The 11,244-nt window shown below is 62.7% G+C and overlaps 1 protein-coding gene across 1 annotated transcript; it reads right to left on the bottom strand.

Moving 5' to 3' along the window:
- Window positions 1-1,834: 1,834 nt before the first annotated feature.
- On the bottom strand, window positions 1,835-10,072 carry ZNF512B (zinc finger protein 512B). Its single transcript, XM_007087008.3, is given in 18 exon segments — window positions 1,835-2,884; window positions 3,240-3,338; window positions 3,901-3,963; window positions 4,266-4,367; window positions 4,612-4,806; window positions 5,036-5,206; window positions 5,304-5,402; window positions 5,609-5,701; window positions 5,773-5,897; window positions 6,061-6,207; window positions 6,305-6,340; window positions 6,343-6,375; window positions 6,492-6,718; window positions 6,801-7,495; window positions 7,615-7,743; window positions 8,111-8,253; window positions 8,543-8,668; window positions 9,950-10,072. Coding segments are annotated over 17 exon segments (2,733 nt in total). The 5' UTR covers window positions 8,667-8,668; window positions 9,950-10,072; the 3' UTR covers window positions 1,835-2,632.
- Window positions 10,073-11,244: the final 1,172 nt, after the last annotated feature.

Raw genomic sequence — 11,244 nt, 5'->3', positions numbered from 1 at the left:
CAGGGTTCACGCCCACCATGCCCTGGGGGTCTGCCACTCCAGTCCCTCTCACTGAAGGTGTCAATCAAGGCCAGGCGGTTACCTGGCTGGATTCCCACCAGAGTGGGAGGTGGGCGGATCCCGCTGAGCCGCCCAGGGCTCTGCCCACTTTCGAGGAGGGCTCTGCCCACCAGCTCGCCACTGCCACTCGCCAGAACATGGGAAGCAGAAAGGGAAGAAGGGAGAGAGGGGTCCGACCCAATAGTCACTTTTGGCAGCAGCCCCCCACACCCACTTTAAAGACAAAGAAGGGGGTTAAAGTGCTAAACATCAAGTTATCCAGGACCCCACCTCTTCCCACACATCTAGGCAGGGTTCCCAAACCAGGGACCAACTGTGGACTTCAGGGGGTGACCTGGAAACTCACCCCCCAGCAAAAAACCAGCCCCCCGTTCCCCAAGGGCCAAGTACCTGAGAGGCTGGGGCGGGCGGCCGTCCCCAGCAGAGGTGTTGAGGTCCAACCTCCTCCAGCCATTGGTGACAAAGACAAATGCACCTGGGGCTCCTGCCAGCACCTGCATCCCCTCCCTGCCCAAGGCTGCGCCCTCCCCCCCCCCAACAGTGGCTGCCTGACCCCACCTCTGCCTCCACCAGCTGTATTACCATAGTGATACCCAGGAACACAGAAAAGTCTTTCTGCCCACACTGCCCTCCCTTCGTGTTTGACACTGGATCACATCCATCCGTCCATGCCTCCAGTCTTCGATCAAATCAAGGTGTGTGTGAGTGGGGGCAGTCCAGGTCTCTACACCCCCTCCCTAGCACACAGGCCGGGGTTGCCCAAGAGCCTTTTGGCCAAAAGAAGGAAACTGGAGACGGGCAGCACGACCAGCCCCCTAGCCCCCCTGGAATCTGTCTCCCTACCGCAGGGCCAGGAGAGCCAAGCCTGGCTTAGGGCCCCTCCTCTCCTGTGACTAGATGAGGACGGGAGCTGAGGGGCAGAGAGGTGCCCGGTCAGCACCGCCTCCCTGAGCAGGGGAGAGACACCCCCTCAGCCCCTAGATCCACTGTCGGCACCAGGAAACCCTTAGCACCAAAATGTCGGATTGTTGTTTTTGTATAAAAAACAGAATAAAAAAAAGGTTGTTACTTGTCACAGCAACAAGACTGGCATCCACTACACCCAGGAGATACACGCACACGGGCAAATATCAAAATTCACATCATCCAGGATCGGCAAGGCCGAGCCCTCAGCCCACCCTCTACCCCCCAGTGGGAAATAACCTCTGTCCAAACCCAGTGGCTCTGAGTACCTTCCTCCTCCCTACACTGCCGAAGCTGGAAAGTGGGGCCCAGGGAGGAGGCCAGAGGCGGTTTGGCCACCTCCTGTGGGTGCCCTGGACTCCAGCCTGAACCCTGGTCAACCTGCAGACCCAGCCACGCTCTGAGTCCCAAAAGGGCCAGCACAGAGCTGCCACCAACACAACGTGACCTTGGCCAAGCCCCCTCCTGGCCTTCAGCTCTCATATCGAAAGACCACACAACCAGAAACAAAAGGGCAGGTAAAAAAAAAAGGGGGGGGGGGGCGGAAGGGGACTCCCATGGGAGCTTAGCCACAGGCCAACCCAGACCAGCAGACAGAAGGCTGATTCCCACAGGGATTACTCCTCAGAGCTGGGCCCCAGTTCCATGCCCCACATGCCTGTGGGCCCCAGCCCAGACTGGCCCATCCCTGACCCACTGGGCTGCCCCAACCTAGAGCAGTGGTGTTAGCAAAGCTGGAGATTGGAGGCAAAGCTATGCTCCATGTGACCCCTTCACCCCCCCCCGCCCCCCCCCGCCCCCGCTCCGGCAGCCCTGCAGGTGAGAGCAGAACCCTCCCCCTGCCCCAGGCAGGGAGCACCCATGAAGACAGGATGGCAGGAGAGCCCACGAACAGGGCCACCTCCACCCACTGTGACGGACAGGGGCCAGTGGGGCAGGGGCCCGAGCACAGCAGGGGTCACACAGGCAGGGGAGGGTGGGCCTGGAGAGGTAGAGAACAGAAGCAGAGGAGCCAAATGTGGAAGGACGAGGGAGGCCACGGTAGGGCGGCTGTCTGGTCAGCATGGTAGCAGTCAGACTCAGGGTCTGTCCTGGGAGGTAGCTGGGGGTGCTGGGGTCCAGTGTTGGGTAGAAAGGTGAGGCTGCTCAGGTGCCCTCATCAGCCCAGAACCATGGGTCACCGAGGACCCCCAAGCCTTGGGCCTGAGAAAGCAGACGGGGCCGGGAGCTTGCATGGTGAAGGCCATCTGCCTGCCTTGCTCTACCCCGTGGCGCTGAGGCCTAAGCCACAGACCCTCTTCCTGCCCATCCAGGGCCCCAGACTCCACCAGGCCCATAAATGTCCCTCCAAGCTATTGCACTTCCGTTGCTGCCACAGGCCTCCCCCCAGAGAACCAGCCCAGGTGTGCCCTGTGCAGCCTGCACACGGGAAGGGCCGTCAGGAAGGAGAGAGGGACTGGCTGCCTCCGCTGGACAGATGAATAGGCAGGGGTGGGGGGTGGAGAACTGGAGGGCAGGAGGTCCTGGAGCTAGCTACCCCCACCCTCAACAGAGTGGGCTTGGTGTCCAGTGTGGGGACCAGGCCCCACCCACCTGCCAGCCACTCTGCTCACTTCTCAGGAGCTTTGCTGGCTCCCACCTTCCGGCCAGCGGAGCCCCGGGCCCCTTTGTCTCTGCCTCCTGGGGGCCAGTCGTCTCGACGTGGGGGCATCTTGGGTGCGGGCTCCTCAGGGGTCCGCTCCTTGGGCTTTCGGCCTCGCTTCTTCCCACCTGCCAGACTCTTCTTCTCTTCCTTCTTGGGTGCCAGTGAGTCCTGGCTCCTGTGTTTGGGAAGTGGGTCAGCCGAAGTACGGAACCAGTTCTGGAAAGAAAAAGCCCGCAATGTAGACCCCGAGGCAGGAGGATGCTAGGCACTGGGGCCAGGCAGGCCGCTGCGCTATGGTGCCTCCTGCTCAGAGTGCGGGGGAGTGGTGCCCAAGCTCCTCCCGGCCTCCAGGGAAGCCAGAAGCCACTTTGAAACAACCCCACCAGATTTCTTCTTTCCTTTTCTTGTTGTTGTTTTTTTTTTTTTTTTTGAAACCACCAGATTTCTCAACCTTGGCTGCTTGCTCAAAGGCCACACAAGCTATTACCCCCCCATTCCCGCCCTGGCCCAGTCCCCTGCCTGGGGCCGGCCCATCTGCTGCAGGCTCAGCAGGTGTCTCAGCCCATCCCACCTCTGCATGGGTCTTGAGGATGTGATACTTGACGCCACTCTCAGAGCTGAACTCCTTTGGACACAGCAGACAGCAGTACTTTCCCACCAGGTGGTCTCCCTGCAAGGCATCAGGCAGGCCAGCCCCCAGATATTGGACCCCACCCCCACCCCTTGGAATACCAGAAGCACCAGATCTAAGCAGGGAACCCCGGCCCTCTTCCCGCACCTGTGTGGCTATAGGGTCGGGGCAGCAACTACAGCTCATCTTGTTGGGTGCTCAATGGGTGAGCTTAGGGACCCATCAAGGCTTCTGTGTGGCAGGACCTCTGAGCTGCCCCCGCTGCAGGGGAGGTAAGGGATAAGCAGAGGATGGGCAGAGGAAGGTGCCTCGGGGAAGGGCTGCAGCCTTGGCCTAAGGCCCCTCACTCCAAGCCCAGGTCCACTGTGCCCGCTTACACCCACACAGACGAGAAGCCCCTGTGGGCAGAACAACTTGGGCCAATGGACTCATGGATAGGGTTGGAGAATGCTGAAGTGTCCTGGGCTGGGCTGGCCATCGGGCACTGGCCAGTCCCTGCCCCACCGGGGTGGGGTCACACACCCAACATGCCGGAGCCCCTAAGGGTTGGCTGGGAGTGCAGAGCACCTACCCCACCACGGGAAAGGGCCAGGGGACTGACCTTGCTGCAGCTGGCGAGGTGGGCCTTAAGGCCGGACACACTGGAGTAGATGGCTTCACAGCACTGGGGACAGGAGACAACAGTGGGGGAGGGTCTCCCAGCAGATGTCCCCACACAGACACACGTGTACCCCTGGCTGAGGGATTATGGGGCCTCTGGGGTAAGTGGGGGGCTTGACCCCAGGGGTCCTGGGATATGGGCAGGCTAGACCTCTAAAGCTGAGATTATGGGGCTCCATCTAAGGACCCTGCAGGGATCACAGGTTGGCTGATCACTTGGAGACCTCCTACCCAGGGCCACACCTGGGCTCTTTATTTCTCAGCCCCAGGGTCCCCACACCCACCCACCAGTCTGCCCCAACTCACGTCATTGGGGCAGTTGACGTGGCCTTTCTCCTTGACTTCATTCTTCCACGCCTCCAACAACTGGGGGTTAAGTGTGGGGAGGCCTGGCCGAGTATAGTTGAGCTGTAAAAGCAGGTGAGCACCAGGGTGAGCCCAGGGGGCCTGTGTTAATGGGAGGCTACTGAATGCCAGGCCAGAGCCGAGCCCACCTGCTCCAAGGACCTGACTGTGCCCCCCACAGATGGCAGATGTGAACCTGGAAGGCCAGCAAATGGGCCAAGTCACAGGGGCGGGGCCGCTGCAGGGGACCCCAAGCTAGGTCACACCCTGTTCGGGGACGGGAGCCGGGGGCCCAGCGGCAGCTCACCCGGGCAGTCTCAGGTACTAAGTCATCCTTCACCCGCCGCTTGGTCCAGTCTCGAGCCAGTTCGTCCTCTGCAATCTCTTGCAGGTGGAACACGGCAACCTGGGCTGACGTGCGGCGGATGCGGCCGCTGGGGGTCCGCTCCACACCCAAGAGGTCCTCAGTTTCGGGGGGCTTGTCCTCAGGCTCCTCAGGCGGCTGCAGAGCAGGAAGACAGGGTGAGCAACAGGGACCAAGTGGCACGGGGCGCAGAGAGACAGAGGTACGTGCCCCAGGCAGCGAACACGGGCACTCGGGGGTCCCAGGCTTGCTAGGCCCCATGCACGTGGCCCCCAGAAAGGGAAGGGGGAGCACACGCAGCAGATGGCACGCGACACACATGCTTGGTACCCCAGGGGCAAGAGGACCCAGGCCACAGGCTGCTCACTGGGGCTGTGTGCTCCGAGCGCATGTGGTAATCGTGTCCGGCCTTGGAGCGGTAGGTCTTTCCACAGTGGGTGCAGGGAAAGGAGGGGCTGTCCACTTCACAGGGAGGCTTTCCGCAGCGTCGCTGGTGGTACTGGTAGCCCATGAGGCTGGAGAAGGCGGCCCCGCAGCCCTGGGGTCAGAGTCGGGTAAGTGGCCAGCAAGGGGCTGTGTCCCACCCCACGCCCAGCGCCCCGCGCAGTGCGCCCCGCCCCCCCCATCCCACTGACCTCCTGGGGGCAGCGCAGCCTCCCCATCTGCTTCAGCACCTTGCGCAGCCGCTCCCGCTCCTCCTGCTCACTCCCCTCCGAGGCCTCGGCGTCAGAGGGCTGGGGGGCAGGCCCAGCCTTAATATCCCCACCACCACAGGGCCCCTGCCCCAGCCCAGGGGTCAGGACCACAGGTGTCCAAGGTCAGGCATGGGAACCAGTAAGTTCTGCTGCCACGTGGGGACGAGAGGTCAGTGGGCAGGGCAGGCAGGGTGGGGTGGGGTGAGATGGACTAGGAGGCTAGCGGCTGGTGGGTCAGGGCGTACCTTGGCGCTGTGCTCCGCCATGGTGTGGTAGTTGAGGCCGGCCTTGGACTTGAACTGTTTCCGGCAGTGCTGGCACTTGAGAGCATCCTGCAGCTGCAGACATGCCCCTGTCGTGAGAAGCTGAGTCTGGGCACTTCCCCGCCTGGGACCCCGGGCAGCCTTACCTTCTGACACACCTCCATGTGCTTCTTAAGCCCCACGAGGGTCTTTCGGGTGACCACATTGCAGGTGGGGCAGACAGCCTCCCCCCGTTCATGGATGGCCCGCTGCCACTGCTCCTCAGGGCCACCTGTAGGGCAGGGCCAGGGCCTCAGGGGCTGGTGGGGGCTCCCGGACGCCCTGGATGCCAAGCACAGGACCCACGGTCCACACTCAGCCCCCAGTCCCTGTGGTCCAGGATCCGCCCCAGAGTTGAGATCTGTCCTGGGCCCTGCACATGGCAGCCCCCCCACCTGGAGCTGGGTGGGCCGTGGGGGCCGGCACGTCCTTGCTGACCGTGCTAGCAGGAGCCAGCACCTTCTTGCGCACATCCTCGGGGCCCGGCCCCTCCTGCTTCTTGGCACGGTGCATGCGGGATTTGTCCTCTGCCTTGGCCAGGCCTGTGTGCACATACAGGGTGGGGCAGGTGTGAGCCAAGGGTGCAGGCACACTTGTGCACGTGTCGAGCCCCAGATGTTGTACTGGCTAGGGCCTCACCTTTGAGTCCGAAGGTCCCTGAGATGGACGGCTGCTCCCTGTAAACTTCTTGGGTGTCTTCTGTTTCCTTCCTGACTCGGGGGAGAGAAAACAGGGCCCAGGGTTTCTGGTCAAATAACCGTCGGGAGGCCTGGGCCAACAGACCGTTACCCCCACCCCAGCCACTGCCTCCCCCCTCTCGTCTTACTGTGCTTTGTGCGCTCCGCTCCCTCCTCAGGTGGGGACACAGGGCCTGTGGCCCTCGGTGCCTCCTTGCTCCCCAAGGGCCTGCTGCCCAGAGAAAGGGGGCTGCTGCCGGGGTCTGTGCTCAGCTGGAAGGCCGAGGTGTGGCCCGTGGTGGATGGGCCATACTCCCCATTCTCCGGCCTCGCCTGCTTTGGCAGGATGGGGCATGCATCCAGGCTGTCCGCAGCCCTGCAGGGAGCAGGCAGGTGAGGGGCAGGAGGGCCCACTTCTGACCCTGTTACCACCTCCAACCTGGAAGGAGACCCCGTACCTTTTCTTACCACTGCTCCTCCCTGTGGCTCGAGGAGTTTTGTTCTCAGACTTGGTCAGCAGCACCATTTTGCAAGGTGGTGTGTGTCTGCTGATGGCAATGGGCCTGCTGACCGTCACTGGCTTACTGACCACAATGGGCCTGCTGACCGTCACCGGCTTCGTGACTGGCATGGGTTTCGTAACTGTCACAAGTTTTGTCATCGGCACCGGTTTGTTGATGGTCACTGGTTTGGTCACCGGCACGGACTTGGTGACTGGCACTGGCTTGTTGAGACTCACTCCCTTGGTGACCGGCACGGGTTTGGTGACCGGCACGGACTTGGTGACCGGTATGGGTTTGGTGACCGGCACAGGCCTGCTGACCGTGATAGCCTTGGTGACCGGCACAGGTCTGCTGACCGTCACTGGCTTGGTGACCGGCACAGGCCTGCTGACCGTCACTGGCTTGCTGATGCCGATGGGTTTGCTGACACCCACGGGTTTGCCAACAGTGACGGGTTTGCTCACTCCAATGGGCTTGCTGACCCCAACGGGCCGGCTGATAGTGACCGGCCGGCTGACCGGCCCAGGCTTAGGGGCAGGCAGGGGTCGGTCCATGTGGTTCCAAATCCGGTGCTTCTCCAGCTGGGTCTTGGAAGTGAATGCAGCCTCACAGAAGGGGCAGGGAAAGGTCAGCCTTTCTGAGATGGCACCCTGGGTGGAGAGGGCAGGCATGGGATGGCAGCCCAGGCCTCTGCCCAGACACACCCTGAGCAGACAGGTGGGGCAGGGCGGGCCCCAGGCCTCTATTTCCCTGCCCCACAGCCCCTTACCCCTTGGCACCGCTGGTAATGGTACTTGAGCCCGTAGATGCTGGGGAACTCCAGCCAGCACCCTGAGTTTGGACACTTCACCCTTGAGTGCGCCTTGAATTCATCTTTCCACTGGTTCATCAGGGAGAGCTGGACATGGAAAAGGTGAGGCTGCTGACCCCTCAGCCAGCCAAGTCTCTGCCAACCCAACCCATGCCCAGCCTCAGTCTCCTCCCCAGGCCCGCAGGGCAGACAGGCTCGAGGAGCCCTTCAACCTCAGAACTGCAGCAAGATTCAGGCCACCCCAAGCAGCGACGGTGTACTTGACCTGTTCTAGGAACCCCACAAACGTGACCCACTGGGTCCCAGGGCGCACCGTGAAGCCAGAAAGCACGGAGCGACCTCTGACGCAAGCTGAGGGCTTGGGGCTGGTGTGTGAAAAGGAAGCAAAGGCAGGGTGGTGGCCTTGACAAGCAGACCCCAGCATGAGTCCCACCCCAGCCTTCAGGGAGCTCACAGGAATGTCTCGGAGGGCCTGGTTCTCGGCTTTCGGACGCCCCTTTTTCTTCCCTTCCGTCCTATCACTGGCTGGACTTCCCGGGTCAAAGCAGAGTGGGCCCTGGCTGGGCACTGTCTGCCCGCCCCGGACCACCGGCATCCCTGCAACACATGATATGCCAAGGCTTGGAAGCTGCATTCCCCACAGCCTCACCTGCCACCCAGGGGGCTGCTCAGGCCTGGAGGAAGCCCCACTTCCCCCACAGCGAAGCATGGGGAGTGGGAGACTGTGACTGTAGTCAGCCTAGGACAAGAATCCAGGGGCCCAGGCGGCCCAGCTGAGCACCCAGGAACTAGACTACTGGGGGAGCTGGGAGCTGAAAAGGAGTCCCACAACCAGTAGCAGCTGCCTGTGGTCACCTGGAGTTGACCTTGGCCTGATCCCTCTTACCCAATTTTGGTGGGTCATGCAGCACAGGAAGTCGGACTTCGTTCCGGCCTCCATCCTTCCCAGGTCCACTCTTGGTGGATCCGGGGAGCCGGCGGCCTCCTCCAACACAGAAGGGATCGGTCATTTCTGCAGAGCAAGTAGACAAACCTGTGAGGCTCACCGGGCCCGACTCAGGACTTGAACGGACTACTCTTAAACCCTGCCCCCAGACAGGCCCCTCTCCGGCTCAGGGGAGGAGAGCCTGCCCACCTGTGCATGTATGGTAGGTGATGGAGGCTTCTGGTTTAGGGGAGGGGCTCCCCATCTGAGGTCTCCCCAGATTATCCAGGAGACACAATCATCTTGGAAGCACCTAACTGTCCTGAAACCCTCATCAGCTCTCATAGACTTCCTTTGTCCCCAGACACACAGTCCTAAAACGTGCCATGAATCGTACCTGGTACTGAGCTGGGGGCAGCCCCTGAAGAGGTGGAGCGTTCAGGAAGAAAGAGACCAACAGCATCCCTCCCAGGGGCCAATTATGACACTAATATGGCTGCTAGCTCACAAGCTGCTCTGGCCCAGCACCTTGGGACACCTTACTCCACAGCCCCAGTCAGACCGAAGGCAATGCCACCCCACCTGGACATGCACCCCTGGACCCTTCTCTCCAGGACACAGATGAAAGATGGCCAAGATGGGCACTGCAGGCCCCTAGCCTACTCAACTGAATAAATTCCCCTGGCGAGGAGGGGGGGGGCAGATCAAGGACTGAGGATCCCAGGAGCACCTGTTTCTAGTCCCCATGCCAGCTGAACCATTCTACCTGACTTTCTTCTCAGCCTTGTCTCCAGCAGGAATCCCTCAGCCACCCTCTACCTGGCTGACCTCCTCTCCACCTCCACCCTCAAAAGCCTATCTGTCCCCCCCACCTACAGGTCCACCAGTGCCACTCCAGAAACTGCCAGGCCATCGGCCACAGGGATTACCCCGCTGCCTGAGGCTGGACATCCTGGGCCTGTTCTGCTGGGGGACTCCAGACCCTGAGAGCTCTGGGGAGGGACTCTTGAGCTCAGCCCTACAGGATCCTCCTACAGGGACACCTAAGGCCACAGGAAGGGTGGGGGGGGGGGTGTTGTGTGGGCAGGCAGCCCCTCCTCTGGCAGTTCCTAATGAACTTACATCAGAGGAAGCGGGGAGGGACTGCAGGGCCTAGAGGGGGTCCAGAGACTGAGGTCTCTGGTAAGGACAATCACTGCTCATTACCAAGGGGGTGCCCATATCCAGGGCCCAGGGGGAGGTTCGGGTCTACACGGGCCTAAACAAACTTCTCTGAAGTCTTCACACCAAAACTTCCAAAGGAGACATGCCAGCATCAGTCATCCCAACGCCATGATGATTCCACCAGCCTGGGATGTTGGTGCCTACCAAGAACCCACTTTGCAATCTCTCCGGCTTGGGCGGAGAACTCAGAGTTGGGGGGCCTGGGGCCAGGGCTGGCCTAGGGGGCAGACACCCTCCTTCCATCCACGACCTGTGACTAGAACAACAGGAGGAAAAGAGATTCCACCCTGTCCGAGGACCCAGCAGGGTGGCAAAGGTGGGACCCTCGCAGGGGGGAGGGGGCGCCACAAGCAACGCTGGCGGGGGGACCTCGGCACAGGCCGGGCGCGCGGATGAACCCGGCCAGGAAACCTACACCTGGAGACTGGCCTCGCCACACACCTGTCACCTGCAGCCGGGGTGCGGGGCCCCGGCCTGGCCCCGAAAGGGCCGATCGCGGGTGCAGGGGGGGAGGGGGGGGCGAAGGCAGTGAACCAAAATGGCGACTTTTTCTGGAGAAGGAGGAGACAGGAGCGCGGCGCCGGCGCGGGGCGCGGGGCGCGGCGCGGGGCGGGGTGGGGGGGGTCGGGGCGCGGCGGGGGGCGGCGGGCGGGGGCTCCGGGCCCGGTTCCCCCCCCCGACGACCTGCGTGCGGGGTCAGGGTCGGGGACGCGGCCGAGCGAGGGCTGCCCCGGGGTCCGGCCCAGGGCGCGGCCGGGTGCTTACCTGCGGCGCCCTGCGGGACGGCGGCCGAGGCGGGGGGCCGGGGCCGGGGCGCGGGGCGCGGGGCGCGGGGTCCGGGCGGCGCAGGCTGCGCGCCGCGCTGCGCACATGCGCGCTCCCGCCCCTCCCACCTTTGACAGTTTTACTGTAGGGGGGGAGGGGGCGAACTCTCGCGGTATTCCTGCAGCCGCTCCGCGACGGGGAGGAACGGGTTGGGGGGGAGGGGGCCCATCGGCCCGGCCCCCTCTCCCGGCTCCTGGGTCCGTCGCCTCCATCCGCTGGGGCTCCAGTGCAAAGTGGCCCGTTATGCCGCCCGTAGGGCAAGAGGCGTTTTTTCAGGCAGTGGGGTAAACTGAGGCACCATCGGGACGCTGGGAACTGCCCCGATCCCAATGTACGCGGATTGAAGCGACCAGATGCCTCTAGGTGTTGGCCCTGGGAAGGTGCAGCAATGGAGACCACCGTCCTCTGGGAGCCTGAACTCCTGGCCCCTGGGAGACTGGGGCCTGCAAAGCAGGATCTGGATCTCTTCCAACCGGCCCTGTGCCCACCTCTGCCTGTGGCCACAGTCAGGGGACCGCCTGGCTGCTAACAGTGCTGGGGGAGCAGTTTGAGGCCATGGGCTCTGTGGGGTTACTGACCACTGGACCAGCCTCTGTCTGCTTCGGGTGGGGGTG

This window comes from Panthera tigris, chromosome A3 (genome assembly GCF_018350195.1).
Source record: "Panthera tigris isolate Pti1 chromosome A3, P.tigris_Pti1_mat1.1, whole genome shotgun sequence".
Taxonomy (NCBI): domain Eukaryota; kingdom Metazoa; phylum Chordata; class Mammalia; order Carnivora; family Felidae; genus Panthera; species Panthera tigris.
Note: the sequence above shows the minus strand (reverse complement) of the source record. Positions and strands in the feature narration are given on the sequence as shown.